We start from the raw sequence: 15820 nt of genomic DNA on the forward strand, positions 1-15820 counted from the left end.
AAAAGGAGAATAAGGAGCTACTCCCGCTAAATCATGAAAAACCACCCCGATGAACTCCCTAAGTTCTAACCGAATATAATCACGAACAAAAAGGAAACGCGAAACCCGAGGTGTATGTGGATCCAGGTGGCGCTTGTTAGCTTCTCCGTTTCCGACAATATCCAATCACGCAGGTAACGCTTCGGAGTGCCTGCTCCCACCATTAATCGATAAAGTCGCGAGCCTAACACCCCCTCCCGAGTCCGGATCCTCGTCCTCGTCCTCATCCCCATCCGAATCTGAATCCTGTTCCAAATGATCCTTATTGTCAACGTCGAAATCTCCCTCTTCTTCATCTTCCAAATCCGACCCCTCAGCTTGATCTTCAGACGCATATTCCTCTAACATCGAATTGGCTAAATTTCGCCTGTCTGCTCTGGGATGTCGATGATCCATCGAAATATAACTATCACGCATGTATTCGCCATCATACCCATCCTCGCTACCCTCATCCTCATGCTCGTCCTCACCGTCACTATCATCACTCGTATCCGTCGCAGAGAAATTGTCCAGGTCTCTGGGCTGATCCCGCCAATACGTGAAATCCGTGAAATCTTCCCCGCCTTCTTGAACAAGCATTCTGACTGGTGGGAAAAAGTGGTCGACAAGTTCACGCATGGTTACGTAACTACTCTTATACTTATTCAAACTCAGCAGATCCAGCGAAACCTCTGCATTTGAGTTGATGGTAAATATCCTCGATGAAGGGATGTTCACTGACCGATAACTGAGTGCGTCAGTGAGTCGGTTGCCGAAACCAGCATAGAAAGGGTTTTTCCGTCCACGGAACAGGCTCAGGATATCGCGTAGACAGGCCATTTTGAATACCTCTGGCTTCCTCAAGTATATCTCACGGCGTAGAGCGGCTATTGTTCTGTCCGGACTCATTATGACAGGCCCTTTAGGCAGCTTGTAGCCTTCCTGGACAATGCCGTTGAGGTATGTTCGGGTTGTATCCGCTTGGCCAGTGGATCTACTCGTGAGGTACATCAAATTATATCCGTTGCTAACTATATCATTGTACAGCTTGGCGACCCCGAGGTGAGTCCAATCACGGCCGATCATGTTAAGCACATGCCCAAGGGCATCAGACCTTAATTATTGTGTAAGCAGCTCAAGTCGAAGAAGCGGTAGAAGAAAGAAAATGCAAATGATTTGAGATCAATATAAAAATACCAGGTGTACCATACTTCGTAATTGTCCCATCAATGTCAGAGATCACAATAGGCACTTTGTAATTCCACAAATACATTGCCGCAGGGCATGTAGCTTTATTGACACTGAAAGTCATTTCATTGGCTCCAGGCTTCAGATTCAATGCTTTCAGCTGTTCACTTGTTAGTCTAAGGGTCTTGGCATAATTGCGACTCGGTTCGACGGTCTCTCCATCGCTAGGCGTTTGAAAGTCAGCAGGAAATTGTTGGAGAACGGACTGGGATCGATGATGTCTTTGAGTCGCTTGTGTTTCATTACCGCTCTGTTCGCTTTCGCTGTGATAGCCAGGGTCGGAAACCGCATCGTCCATGGTCCTCGATGGGTGCAATGCTGCTCTATGGCTTGCTGCCTCTTTAGACTCCTCGCTACTATAGATCCATAAGTTCCCATGCTCGTCAGCACCAATTAACGCTCCGATGTCATAATTGCCCTCAAGTTCCTCCGCAAGCAGTTTTCGAGCAATCACTTCGGCGCGAAGCGCATCCTCGTCACTGCTCTTATAACCCGTCATGTCCAACATTAAGTCCCCACTCTCCGTCACATGTGATGGAATATTAGAGATAGATAACTTCCTAGAAAGCGCCATGGCTCGTGAGAGGGCTTCTTCGGGCGTTATATGGGGAGGGCTTCGTGATCGCTCGGACAAAGGACTCCTCCGCTGTGGGGGAGAGGAAGGTACCAAAACGTTCTTGGGGCCGAATTCCACTGGTGGCCCAAGACTCCTGGAGGTCGGTTCAGTTGATAAATCCTCCGACCGAGACCGATCCAGCGTAACGGCCGGTGCCAGCCAGGGTGCAGCATGCGCCGGACGAGAAGAACCATCCTCCGATGACCCCGAAAGTAATGTCGTAGTTCCTGCAATGCAAACCGTTTAGTATAAACAGATAAACATAGTGGTTGAATAGCAAAACAAACCCAAATCACTCTTTGCTCTCCCGAGCCCTGAGATATTTACGGGCGGAGAGTGTTGGGCACCATCATCTGCTCCCGTGTTATTTTGTTTATCAAAAGTAAGGTCCAGATAGTCAGGTTCCTGGAGAGGTGTTCCGCCATCAGTTAGACCACGCTTGGGGCTTGAGACCGGGGAGACTAAAGGCGATGTCTGTAAAGACTCAGGAATATTGTCTGAAGTTTCGAAAACGAAAAATGCTTCCCCGCCTTCCCCAAGTTTCATCGCATAGTCTTGCTTGACCCCGTTTACCCGAAATTCTACCTTTTTCTCGTAAGGGCGAAGTAGCGAAAATTTACCGAATCGAACGTGGAATGGGGAACACGCGAGGGTACCTAAGAGTGGAGACGAAAAGTAAAATTTTAGAAAAAGCCAAAAAAAAAAAGAAGAAAAGAAAAGAAAAATTCAATTCTCAGGCTGCATTGGATAATGAGTTCTCACCATCTTCCTGTTCGATAACGATCACATCGATGGCTCCGCTGAGAGTAGCTGGATTGATGGAGTTCCATGTCTTGGAAACGGAACCGCTGATACTGCGCACGTACTGCATCCCCCGATTTCTAGATGGTAAACCGAAATTACAATTTCCAGCTCAGAAACAGCTCCAACGCATTCACTCAAAATCAAGCTTAGTGATTGATAGGGAGTGTATTCCTGAGGAAAGGTTAAAGGCGTGCAGTGCAACAGGCGCTCTTCTCAAGACTGATGCGGGATGGCCATGTGACGCAACTTAAACGAGAGCAAGCTGAGGGTAGTAGTGGCCGTGAAGAATAGTATTAAAAATAATATGTATATAAAGGGACAGGATTCCCAGAACGAGTATGGGGTGACTATCAGACTGTATGGACAGAGAAGAAAACGAGAAGATGAAAGAGTGAGGATGTTGAGGATGTTGAAGCTGGCCCGCCGCGGCGCTGCTTCTCCGGCTCCGGTTCCGATCAGGTTGCCGCAGCTTAGTCATGTAGTTTTGTTGGGGCAACAGATAAATTATCAGGAATTGCCTCGGGTTGGAACAGCCGAATGCCCATACTACTTCCATGTAGCTCAGTTCAGCCCTTCCACCGTTAAGTCCACATGCTGGTCAGACCTGCATTCCAGCCACCGTGAATAGTCGCGCCTGTTGGTTTCAGCACTCGCTTTAGTTACGGAAAATTATGCTATCCTGGTATTGTCTCGCCCTACGTGTCTCAGAATTTCATGAAGCGTTCAACCGGGGAATTAAGACACCCTACTAGTACTAGTATTCATGGACAGTCGCCCTGTTTTGAAGGCTGAGCAAGTGAGTATGATGACTGTACTCATACACTATCCGTATAAAAACAGGGCTGAATGTAGCTGAAAATAAGGGTAATTCGTAACTCCGTGATTGACATAGCTTCGTGGGTTAAAAAATAAACTTCTCATACGTTTCCAATGTTCAGGGAGAGAGAAGGCATTCGTATATATTAACAGCTCTAAATAACCACAGCAATATGAACGGAATGATCAAGGATGATGATGATCGTGAAGCTGCTCAATGCCCATATTAGGCTTAGTGAGAACTACTCCATCGATTAGAATTTCACAACTATTCTCAAGAGTTAATTTTACTACATATCTTAAGTATTAGTGCTTTCAAAGTATAGAAATGAGCACTTAGTTTGTATAATAGTATAGTGAATTTATTTTTAAAATATTCTTAAGAGAAGTAGCTAAATATTTTGATAATAGCACCCCAGTTGGAGTTGATGACACGCAAGAATAAAAGTGGGGCCGATTGGTCCCTCGGAAATTTATTGATCCTGTTCCGGGTTTCTTGCATTCTGAATTTCTGAGGAAGCTCGAGGTAAGAGTTAAGTCCGATAGCAATCGCCAGCTCAAGTTGCAGACGAACGTCACGGTCCCCCTGACGGGCCATGGGTATTGGTAATGTATAAGCCATTACTTCTTATATCAGATATCCACCCCCACGTCGTCCCGGTCTTGAGAGTACGAGGTGCGATGGCTCTCCTCGTGGCAGCGGCGATTCTATGGGCCTTGATATGGTGAGTTCGAGTGCTATTCACTTAGACACATATAATTCAACGGAGTTATAATAATGTTCGACTGTAGGCTTCTATATCGGGCATATCAGGTCTGCCAAACGCCAAACGATATTCTGGTTGAGAAACTGGGCTTGGATATCCCCCCCGCTCCCGATGTTACTCTGGAAGAAATTGGCTCTACTATGATTCGCATTGCCTGGAAACATCCAGACTTACACCATTCTATTCACAAGCACCTCATTCTAGTTAATGGCGTCAAAGGTCTGCCGTCTGTTCCTATCTACTTCCCCAGGTGACATACATTGCAAGTATATTAATTTAGAAGCTACAATAGTTGGTGAGACAAAACGTTCAGGAACAGGCGTTATCATATCCAATCTCTCCGCGGGCCACATATACCATATTTGCGTCTCCGCAGTTAGCGCTGCCAATTTCCACACATCAAGCTCCCTCCTCCACGTCCGTACGAAAACTCTATCTATATCCGATACCCAGGAAGATGATGTGGACGGCGGACCGCCGCTTGTTCGAGCTTACATCTCCGGACCCCCCACTCCTTCAGTTTCGCCATCTACGCCGCTAATGTGTCGAGAGCACAGTGGCGGACAAGCTCAGGGAAAGCGGGTCTCGGGAAACAGAAAATCTTTCCCTCCCTCAAGTACAGGGCCGGAGAATATAACACACACAGGTGCAGAAGGCAGTCAAAGAGCAAGTAGCATTGATGAGTCCAACGAAAACCTTTCACGGCTAGCAGAGCGCCTCAAGGACTTGCAACAAGAAAATGTAACTTTGGAAAGCCAAGTTTGCATGGAGGAGAAAGAACATGAGCAAATGTTACGGGAGTTGGAAGAACAACGCAACGAACTAAGACAACGAGTCAAAGAGAAAGATGAAGCTAGCGGAGACCTTAGAAGGCATGTCAATAAATTGGAAAGTATCAATCGCACAGTGCAAAGCGAGAAGAGCAAAAGAGAGAGACTGTTGCAGCAAAAGGGAGCAGAGCGCCAAAGACGCAAGGAAGATATCACCCGATGGAATGAACAACTGGTGACGATACATGGCAAAATATCTCGCGCCAAGGAAGAAAAGAAACAAATCGAGGCTGAGGCATCGAAACGGGTCAACGAATATCGCAACAAAATCATGCGTGAACAGGCTGAAATGAAGACTTTGGATGAGGACATCAGAGTGAAAGGAAGCCGTATCAAGGACATGGAAGAAGAAAGACTTCGGCTAGAGGTTGACGACGTGGATGATGGAAAGGAGCTTGATCGATTGGAGAAGGAGAAAGATCACGCGTGGGAGATCAAATTGGGGGCTCTGCGGACGCAATACGCCTCGCTCATCAATGCCCATTCGCAGGTTCGTTTTTGTGTGGCCTTCATTTAGCAAATAGTTCTGCCAGCTAACTTTACAGGCCCAACGACACTACCAGGAGGCCCAAGAGCGTCTTAGATGGCTTACCTCACAGCGATCGAATGCCACTCCATTTCCGCAGCTTCCTTCGATGGACCTGGACCTAACACGCAGAGCTAGCTTCAACCGCCGCACTCGTCATCGCGGATCCCTTGTGAGCAACGTTTCGTCTCCAGTGGGCTACCCCCTGGTGGATACCTCGTTCGCCAATGCAGCGCCGAACTACAAAACGCCTGGAAGTGGCTCGCCAACTATTCCCCCCGCACCTGCATTTTTCAACATTAATAATGGGATGACTATACCGGACCCTTCCGACCAGTCCGTAATTAACCGTGCGGATACAGATATATTAGCAGGTAATCCTTCTATGAGTCCACGGGCAGATTCTCTACTACCTTCAGACCTCCTTGGCGACGAGGAACAACCGTCAGCCTCTCACCCTCCTACAAGTAGCGCTCAATTTCCTCGGTCAGGCGTGTTCGACAATCTCCTTCCCAACTCCCCTTCACCTATATCTTCTGGGAGCCGCCCTGCGAGCCTATTTACAAGTCCACGTGAGAGCTTAAACAACCTACAGGAGAGTGGGCACAATTCTGTAGCCATGCCGCCCCCGCAGGTGCCCTCTGATAGTGTTCAAAGTGCTTCTCGTCGCATCTCGGAACTTTTTAACTTTCATCGGCAACGGGGTAAATCCATGGTGGATGGGCCGCCGTTGCTTGGGACTCTCAAACCAGGCCAAAGTCAATCCTTCCCACGAAAATTCGATGACGAGCTTGATCCAATTGGTACCAGACGGCGTCGTCTTAGCTACGCGGGGAACTGGGCAAATCCTGTCACAAATCTATTCCCCAGAAGTGTTGCCACCAATGTCACGAGTGATAGTTCGTCGGACCGTCTCCCTGCCAGTCGCAGAGCTATGTTTCCTAACTTTTTCAGTTCCGGGAGGTTAAATACTGCATCTTCAAGCGCCTTGGAGAAATCAGCAATTGATCGTGTTGGCTCAGGTACTGGCTATAACCAATTCAGCCCCCGACACGACCCTATAGATCCCTCTATCCTCGGGACCGTTCGCCGTGGTTCATCGTCTCCGAGGCCGGCGTCCATTTACTCGTTTGAAAATCATCAGCTTCCACTCCCAGCCGCGGACAGCCAGCCATTCGGATGGCCAGCTATTGACAAAATGGGGCATAGAGGTAGTCCTCTTGGGCTCGACTGGGCATCCCCCGCACCCTGGTCCCGCAGCCAGTCACGGCGCCCGTCAGTTCAGTTTGGATCGTCAAGCAATCTACAACTAGGCTTGGCATCCGGTGATGTAGATTTTCTTGAAACCCCATATGAGTTACAGCGCCCAGTGCAAGCTCCCATTGGAACCCGGCCACCTTCTTCTCAGCGCCCAATAACTCCGAAACTCAACCCGACAGCACCTTCATTCAAGACTCTTTTTGGCAAGAAATCCGAAAAAGGCAAGAATAAGGAAACAGAAGCTCCAAAGCCTCGGGATAACGAGCCAAATCTTGAAAACAGCTCGCCACCAGAATCCCGCCGGTCGAAAGATTCCCGTTCCATCCACACCTCAGCTGCAGAGTCATACGAGTTCCTGGAACGAACATCATCAGGAACACCTTCGGAAATAGTAAACCAAAAAGAATCATTTATCCAAAAAATCACGCGCAAAAGCAGCTCCAGCAAATTCAATATCTCCTGGAAAGATCGAGCTGGGTTGTTCTCGAAGAAAAGCAGTGGGGAACCGGCTTCCACTCTGGCTCAAGGGGACAATATCGACGAAGATGCCGCGGCGACAGAATCTCTTCTTGGCAGGAGCGTTGATAGCTTAGCTTCCAGCGTGCCGTCGACAGACAAGCTGACCAAGAGCAGCAGTCTGGGATTCGGCTTTATGCGGAAATCCAAAAAGGACAAGGCAGCTGGTGAGTATAGTGAGAAGGCTAGTGAGACTGGTGATGAAGATGTTTTCGGGGATGCTTAATTGAGCATGATTATCTCGCTTCTGTGTATCTCTGTTGGGTATTAACCGTTGACTTTTTCCCGAAGTTCCTATTCTTCCGATGGCGTCCAACTCGTCTGAGTTTTTTTTTTTTTTTTTTTTTTTCTTCTTTTTTTTAAGCACGGTAGTTTAGACTATTATTATCATTATTCTAGAACAAAAATTAAATGAAGAAGAGAACTGTTGGTAGTATATGTAACTCCTGTGTTAAAATTGTAAATGTATTAATATGGCGATATGGCGAATTTGTTTTGGCCCCATATTCACCAAATCCTCACTTAAAATAACCCAGCTACATCAAATCCCACTAAACTCCTCGTCCACACCATTTCAACGCAGGCACTTACTCAGAATATCCCGTGTACAATCAATCTGATGGCGAATTCAAAGTAAATTAAAAAGCCTCTCCCTGCTCTTCCTTCTCAAAGTAAACCATGCTGACAACCATCCGCCTTTTCCCGCCCCGCAAAGATACGAATATGTCAAGACATTTGAGCAGGATGACAGCCTGCTGCCAAATACCTGGATTGTCGTTCGGGTTGATGGACGAGGCTTTCATAGGTACATTAGCCACGTTCTATTCTTTCTCTTATTAAATAATGACGGGGTTTATTCCTTTTTCTCCCCTCCGCGCTCACGTCTAGAGTCACTTCATGGGTTAAGACATATATATATGCCACCCCTCGAGTCTGTATATATTTCAACCCAAATCTTGAAGATCATGCTTTTCCTATCTGAACTAAGTGGGAAAGGAATATATGTACCCATTTATTAATATCACTTCTATCTCTCCTTATTTTTCTGCTTTACCATTCTTGGTCTCACTTATTCCTCATCACAACCGACTCACTCATGCCTCCCCTAGGTTCTCTGACCGATACAAGTTTCAAAAACCAAACGATGAGCGCGCGCTCAATCTTATGAACACCGCAGCATGCGCCGTTATGAGAGATCTCCCTGACTTGATTATCGCATATGGCGTCAGCGATGAATATAGGTGTGGCCCTCCTTCCACTGAACGGAGGCAGCTGGCAGTAGATACGAATGCCTGAAGCTGATAAATCAACTTCTCGCAAAGTTTTGTTTTTCACCGGAGCTGTCAGCTATTCGAGCGAAGATGTAGGTATGTTGCATTTTTAGAGCTGCTCTCTCCCTCTCTCTCCGTATCCGCCCGGGTTGTGAAATATCTTTTCACTGGACAATGAAAGAGGAAATTTAACCGTCCATTTCCTTCACATTTGACAGCAAGCTCGTAACTACAATTGTATCAACATTTACTGCGCATTACATTTTCAACTGGTCATCGTTCTTTCCGTCCATGCAACTAGAACCTGGATTTCTGCCGTCATTTGATGGAAGGGCCGTTCAATATCCAAGCGTGAAGAACTTGAGGGATTATATGAGTTGGAGACAGGCTGATTGTATGTCTTCCATTCACGGCTCTCTCAGTTATTTGCTCATTTTCCTTTGTTTAATTACCAAACTGCTTTGTTTCATGTTTGTGGAAGGTAGGGAGTTAACAAAACTCGAACACTTTCTTGAAGGTCACATCAACAACCTCTACAATACCACGTTTTGGAATATGATTCTTCAAGGCGAGATGAGTAATACAGAGGCAGAGAAGGCATTGCAGGTTTGTACAATCCATAGAACGAAAATGCCACGACTTTATATCCAACTCCCGCCGTACGAGAAGATTTGCTTACAGAACCGAAAACTAGGGCACGGTATCCGGTGATAAGAACGAGATTCTATTTTCAAGGTTCGGGATAAATTATAATAACGAACCAGAAATGTTTAAGAAGGGCAGTGTAATATTCAGAAACGTAAGTGTAAGCTGTTTTCTATACCCCACCTCATCGCAAGCAATGATCGGAGTAAGCATGCCTCACACAGCTAGAAATCAGTACGAAATCCAACCTCAAATAGAGAAAATGTCCGGTGGGTCCAAAGAGGTAGAATATGAAGTCGGAGAAGAAGGGCCACCGGCAGAAATGACAAAATCTCAAATAGCTAGGATGAGGAAAATACAGAAAAAGGCTACGATTGCGGTGATGCATGTGGATATCATCAAAGACGATTTTTGGGACAAGCGGCCGTGGATTCTATCGAATAAGCCTGGCAACCTCCCCGGGGAAGGGTGAAATTTGCATTTTCTGCATTCCTGTACAGTAGGTGGATGCAATTATGGATAAAATTGACAAAATATATACCCCCAAAAAATAGAAAATAGGAGTATCACCGGCTTTAATGCTTGAATAGGAAATACCAATGGAATTGCGCCAAAAAAAAAAAAAACCCCCAGATGAAATCACATCATATCTATCAAGAGACTTTTCACAATCACTGCATAGAAATTTCGCAGCTATAATATGTGAGGATACGCCTAATTTGCCTGGCCTCCAGTGTTCGACTTCAGATGTCGCAATGGTGAAGAAATCATTTTCCCGTAGTTTCAAACATATTAGCGGGATATGTCGTTGGGGGGTATAAAAATTGAGTATAGCAGGCATAAGAATCTTTACTCCTTATCGCGATTTTTCTCTCCGCTTGGGTTTCCTCTCCTTATGTTTCAGCGCTTGCGCTTGCTTCTGCTCCTTCTCCAGCTTTCTCTGTTTCTTTCGTTTCTTTTGATCGGATACCTCATGCTCTTTAGCCGGCTCGGTCTCCTCTTTCTTTTCGGCTGGTGATAGTGAATCAGAATCGGCATTGTCCAACTGTTTCCGCTTCTTGCATTCCTCCTTGTCCACACGAGCATCTGCAGAATCTTCCTCTAAATTTGCAGTCTCTTTCTCCTTCCTCTCTTTCTCCCTCCTCTTCCTCCGCTTTTCCTCTTTAGTTTCTACCGCCAACCTTTCGTCTTCTACCTCCCCTCCCTCCCTACAATCCCTCTGTTCCAGCCTGCATTTCTTCCGTCTCTTCTCCTTCAATACTTTCTTACCCCTCTCCTCATTGGCGTCTTTCTCGTCACATTGCTTTCTTTTCCGTTTGCTTCCCCCTTTCCTAGAATCGGTAGGAACCCCAACACACCCTTTAACTGTCCCAGACTCCTTGGCCTCAATCCTATCAATCGTTCCCTCTAGCGACTCCCCCTTGACAAAAAATCGATATAACTCGCTCGATCCACTCGCGGCTGAGCCAGATCGATCAGACTGAGGCGTCGCACTCCCATCATCACCAACACACTTCAACGCCGCCTCGAATCCGCGAAGCCACCACTGGTTCGTGTGGTCGTGCGTCGTCTTTCTCCCGAGTCCATGGTTGTTCTTCTTCCGCGCGATGAGGATGGGTTTGGTAAGGCCGAGGCCGCCGTGTGGGCCAGGACGGCGGTTGGCATTTAGAGGGTTGCCCGGACCCGACCAACCTTGACTGAGGAGATACGCGTGGGTGTCCATAAAAATGTCGTTTATAGATAGATATATTCCCCGCTAATGTTATGTTGTAGTGTAGTGGGATGAGAAAGAGAAGTGCGATGGTAGGCCACAGTTTCTCGGCTCGGTCATGAGAAAATATAGAGATGCCAAGAAGGGATTAGATATAAAATCTCCCCCAATTCAGAAATTTGTCAATGCATGGCTAGTTTCAGGCTTCCAATGGATATGGGAACCGCTTGTCCATTTAGATAAATTTTATTTCGCACAGATGGCTTAGTAATCACCAACAAGACATAATCATGACTAGTGTCAACTCAGGATAACAAAATGCATGGTAAATGTAAAATGAAACTCCAAATTTTAATTCTTATTTTCTTTACGAAAAGTAGCTAATCTGTGTACACAGAGCAGGAAATGGAAAAGAAAGAGGAAAGAAGTAAAATCAGAACTGCTATACAAGCGACACCAACACAAAATACAGAAAGCATCTCCAACGCCGGCTTATTATGTGCGTGGGTGCCAATATCTACTGATTATTTTTAGTCTTTTTATCCTTCTCGGTTTTTTTTTTCTTTCCCTTCTCCTTATATTGTTGGATCAAACGCTGCAGGAAATATTTTGTGCCCAGAAAACATTACAATTTTAAGGGGGCGAAAAGGGGCAGGCAGAAAAAAGAAAAGGTAGTACTCACCCGGGCTAAAGGAAGGCTGTGAAAAGGACACACCACAAGAAGAACGCCAAACAATTGGAAGATATAACAGACCAACTAATAGAAAGCCTAGCCATGCGGGATGGGGTTTTTGCTTCAGTATGCAACTGCTAATGACATGAAATAGTAGTACAGCGATGCAATAAGAAAAAAGCCATCGCAAAAATAAAATGGAAAAGGGGATTCTCCTTTAGAGCAAATGTATAAATGTCGAGCCTACTGGCGTGGAGATCTAAGATAAAATTAGCACTTGGCCGCTGCGCCTGTACACGCAAAATAACTTACATAGGGTTGAAAGTGGGGGAGGTCGGGCTGTAACCAGGGGATGTTGGACCTCCCGGAGAAGTTGGCGAGCCAGAGAAGTTGGGAGAGGTGGGTGAGTAGGTCTCTGGACTGGTTGGAGACCAACCAGGGGAAGTAGGAGTATATTTAGGAGAGGTAGGGGAAGTTGGAGAAAGGTGTCTGCCAGTCGAAACTCCGAGCGCAGGACTTGTAGGGCTATAACTAGGAGAAGTAGGGCTAAAAGCAGGCGAAGCAGGGCTAAAACTGGGAGACGTTGGGCTGTAACTAGGTGACGTGGGAGAGAAACCAGGAGACGTAGGCGAATACGATGGCGAAGTCGGTGATTGTTGATAGCTCGGAGAGGTTGGCGAATACGCAGGCGAAGTTGGCGCGAAAGCTGGACTGGCTGGCGAAAACCCAGGAGAGGACATGAATCGAGGACTCGTAATGCTCATACCAGGAGAGGTTGGAGAGTACCCAGAGGATGGAGAGTAGCGAGGAGAGGTCGGGCTGGTATTGAAAGGACTGCTAGGCGAATAGCCTCCGCCGGGGCTTCTCGCGCCATGAGGGCTGAAACCACCACTAAATCCGGAAGGCTGATATTCAGTGAACCCTGCAGGGGTCTCAGATCCAGCTTGTCTGATAGGTGAGAAATTGGAGTCAGGGTCTGGTGTGCCAATGTACATGTTGTCCTGCAATGGGGAGCTGCTATCATAAGGTGTGGCAGCTCCATCACTGAGTAATCCTTTGCCATCTGCCGCCATTAGACCAGCGTTGCTCGAAACGACTCCCATAAGCATATCCTGATCAAGGTAGACATCAAACTCCCCAGTTCCAGCTGGTGCCATCTGTCCCAAGATCAGGTTCTCAGATACCCCACGGCAGTCATCTAACTCTGCAAATGCAGCGGCATCAAGTAGAATCTCCACTGTTTCCTCAAAAGAACATCGCATCAAAGCACCAGTATCAGCACGGTTGATACCATGTCTGGTTACTGCCATAAGGAAGCCTCGTGAAGTCATAACATCGACAAGGAGGGCCAAATGACGATGATTGACGTACGATCCATCAAAAGCAAGCACCTGGGTTAACTCTCGCAAAAGTGCAGTACGAGTAGCTTCGATACCGAATACTTCCAGAATCTCAATGAACTGGTTAGAATACGTGCGAGTTGTATCCACGCCAGGGATGGTCAAGACTTCGCCGAGTGCCGATCCACTGGTTTCAAGAACCCACTCCTTACATAGAGGGTCATCAGCGCTTTGATGCAGAGATCCATCCTCTAAGACGCGAACTCTCGATTTCTCATTGATGAAAGCACGTTCAATGCCAGCCACCCCTCGTAAAGTAAGGGTATCAAGCAAATGACTTTCCAGCTTCTTTAGTGTCACGTCATATTCGGTGTCATCATCATCGTCATCCTGCTTAGAGTCTTGAATTTGTCGAATACGAATGACCTGCTCATCAGCGTTGTTATCGCTAAATATAACCGCAATATCTTGCGGATAAGCGTCTTTGATTTTCATTGCAACATCTTGAACCGTAAGACTTTTGTCCAGGAGCTTCGGCCGGCTAAGAATGATTCTAAGTAACCATTTAGATTGACGGCTCGAATCATCTGCGACATCTTCAGGGATAATGAAGTATGATTCAACCATGTCACGGTCCGCTTCAATCACGGTAGATTGGATATCGGGATCATAGTAGATCTCTGTTGTTTCTGTAACCGACCTCAAACTGGTATGCTCAACAACACTACGGAGCTGTTTGACAGATTCCTTGTCCATGGCGCGACTAGGGTCTTGATAGACAGTCATAGAAGGGGTTTTGATATTAGTGGCAACATTGAGAATTTCCTTCAAACGAGGCACACCAAGGGTGACGTTCTTGGACGAGACACCAGCAAAATGGAAAGTATTCAGGGTCATCTGTGTTGCTGGCTCTCCAATTGATTGTGCAGCCAAAACACCAACCATTTCACCAGGGTTCGCCATCGCCTTGGAGAATCGACTTTCGATAGCACCCAATACGTGCTGGAATGCGAGTCTGTTAAGTGAATATTCCACAACGAGTCTACGGAATGCAAGGCGGGAACGGAGCTGTGCCTTGAAGAGCAACGTGGCACTTTCTTGTGCTTCGCGGGAGATCACATCGTCACCACGAACAACGACAAGGCGTTCCAACAGCGCTCTGACTTGAGGTATGACCTCTGCAGGATGCAAGTCGCTAATGGCGCCTTCTCTAATTCTAAATATAGTCTTTGCCGACTCGAGAATACGCTGAACATTAATTGGCAGTTGCATCATTTCTTCGTCCTCTTTGGCAACGCTACGCATGAAAGCACGGTCCTTCAGGAGCTGCTCCCATTCTTCGTCAAGATACTTCTGTACCTCGATATCGCCAGCAATTTCCGTAGCTTGCTCCAATACATTGGGAGATAGAGTTCTGTCAGGATCCATCAAATCGACTCGATATCTATCACGGAATCTTTCGTCCGAGCATTTGATAATATCAACGCGTTGATTTTCAATATGTGCGCCATCCAAACCGTCTTCTCCGTAAAGGAATTGTACAACATCCCCCAGCGAGTTACGCACGGTACCATCGTATTTAACCATGACCTCTTCAAGAGCCTTGACAAGCTTCCGCTGGATATAACCAGTTTCAGCTGTCTTGACGGCAGTGTCAATAAGACCTTCACGACCAGCCATAGCATGGAAGAAGAATTCAGTCGGGGTTAAACCACGGAGATACGAATTTTCGACGAAGCCACGAGACTCTGGCGAATAATCATCCTTTGTGAAATGTGGCAAGGTACGATATTTAAAACCGAATGGAATACGTTTGCCTTCGACAGATTGCTGGCCGACAACCGCAGTCATTTGAGAAATGTTGATGATCGAGCCCTTTGAACCAGAACGGGCCATCTGGACAGCGTTGTTCAAGTCCTTGAAGCTTTTTTCGGTCTCCGTTCCGGCTTCATCACGGGCATTGTTAAGGGCGCGAGATACTTTGCTCTCAAAGGTCTCACGGACATTCATACCAGGCAAAGGCTCTAGGGTATTGTCGGTTGCACTAGCTGTGATCTCATCGACTTCCTCCTTTCTCACACGAACTGCTTCCTCAATCTTTTCGATTGTAGCTAGGTCTGGAATTGTATCACCAATTCCAATACTGAAGCCGTGGTGGAGTAGCCAATAGTTGACTACGGTTTGGGCGCCATTGAAGAAGTTCATCGCCGTCTCAGGCCCATACTCATTGAAGATAGTATGAATGACACCCCCACCTGTGGCTCCAACTGTCTTCTTGGAAAACATTCCCATACATAAGTTCGCCACTTGCACTAACAGTCCACCATCAGCTAGAGGGGAGAATTTCTCAGAAAGAGCGAGCCTTGTCTCGATCAACCCGGAGGAGGTTGAGACCAGGAGGAAGGACCATACTGATCATTTGTTTTCCAGTCCATCTAGGCCGGGGTTTCAAAATTGCGGGCTGGGGTATTACACCGTCCCAATCAGGGACCCAGAGTAGAATATTCATGACCTGCTCTTTCGTTAAGAAAACATCACGACGGCAGATTTTGTAGATTCCACAAAGAGTATCCTGGACAATACCCATCAACGGACCGTTTCGTTGAGGGGATACAATCTGCAATGGTACCATGCAAAGTTGACTAAGTTCAGCGCGAGCCTCTTCGCTTTGGGGAACATGCAAGTTCATTTCATCACCATCGAAATCAGCGTTGTAAGGTGTAGTGACGGACAGATTTAGTCGGAAAGTCGAGTACGGCATCACACGAATACGGTGGCC

General features: G+C 46.8%; 5 protein-coding genes across 5 annotated transcripts; 2 read left to right on the plus strand and 3 right to left on the minus strand.

Moving 5' to 3' along the window:
• Nucleotides 1-165: 165 nt before the first annotated feature.
• On the minus strand, nt 166-3038 carry HCBG_01444 (nuclear elongation and deformation protein; the record flags this gene model as incomplete). The annotated part of the gene is made up of 4 exons (XM_045428494.1): nt 166-1132; nt 1230-2109; nt 2170-2538; nt 2645-3038. The coding sequence occupies 4 exons, from the start codon at nt 2751-2753 to the stop codon at nt 166-168; spliced, it is 2325 nt and encodes a 774-aa protein (XP_045290280.1).
• A 1145-nt stretch (nt 3039-4183) lies between these two features.
• Nucleotides 4184-7627, plus strand: HCBG_01445 (fibronectin type III domain-containing protein; the record flags this gene model as incomplete). Its single annotated transcript, XM_045428495.1, has 4 exons — nt 4184-4227; nt 4295-4488; nt 4562-5589; nt 5663-7627. 4 exons carry the CDS (start codon nt 4184-4186, stop codon nt 7625-7627), a joined length of 3231 nt encoding a protein of 1076 aa, XP_045290281.1.
• Nucleotides 7628-8963: 1336 nt separating this feature from the next.
• Nucleotides 8964-9789, plus strand: HCBG_01446 (tRNA guanylyltransferase; the record flags this gene model as incomplete). The annotated part of the gene is made up of 4 exons (XM_045428496.1): nt 8964-9066; nt 9154-9278; nt 9367-9471; nt 9553-9789. 4 exons carry the CDS (start codon nt 8964-8966, stop codon nt 9787-9789), a joined length of 570 nt encoding a protein of 189 aa, XP_045290282.1.
• Nucleotides 9790-10173: 384 nt separating this feature from the next.
• HCBG_01447 (uncharacterized protein) lies at nt 10174-11040 on the minus strand (the record flags this gene model as incomplete). Its single annotated transcript, XM_045428497.1, has 1 exon — nt 10174-11040. One exon carries the CDS (start codon nt 11038-11040, stop codon nt 10174-10176), a length of 867 nt encoding a protein of 288 aa, XP_045290283.1.
• A 318-nt stretch (nt 11041-11358) lies between these two features.
• On the minus strand, nt 11359-15802 carry HCBG_01448 (RNA polymerase II largest subunit; the record flags this gene model as incomplete). The annotated part of the gene is made up of 3 exons (XM_045428498.1): nt 11359-11960; nt 12014-15353; nt 15454-15802. The coding sequence occupies 3 exons, from the start codon at nt 15800-15802 to the stop codon at nt 11945-11947; spliced, it is 3705 nt and encodes a 1234-aa protein (XP_045290284.1).
• Nucleotides 15803-15820: the final 18 nt, after the last annotated feature.

Source organism: Histoplasma capsulatum (assembly GCF_000150115.1).
Source record: "Histoplasma capsulatum G186AR genomic scaffold supercont2.2, whole genome shotgun sequence".
NCBI classification, from domain to species: Eukaryota; Fungi; Ascomycota; class Eurotiomycetes; order Onygenales; family Ajellomycetaceae; genus Histoplasma; species Histoplasma capsulatum.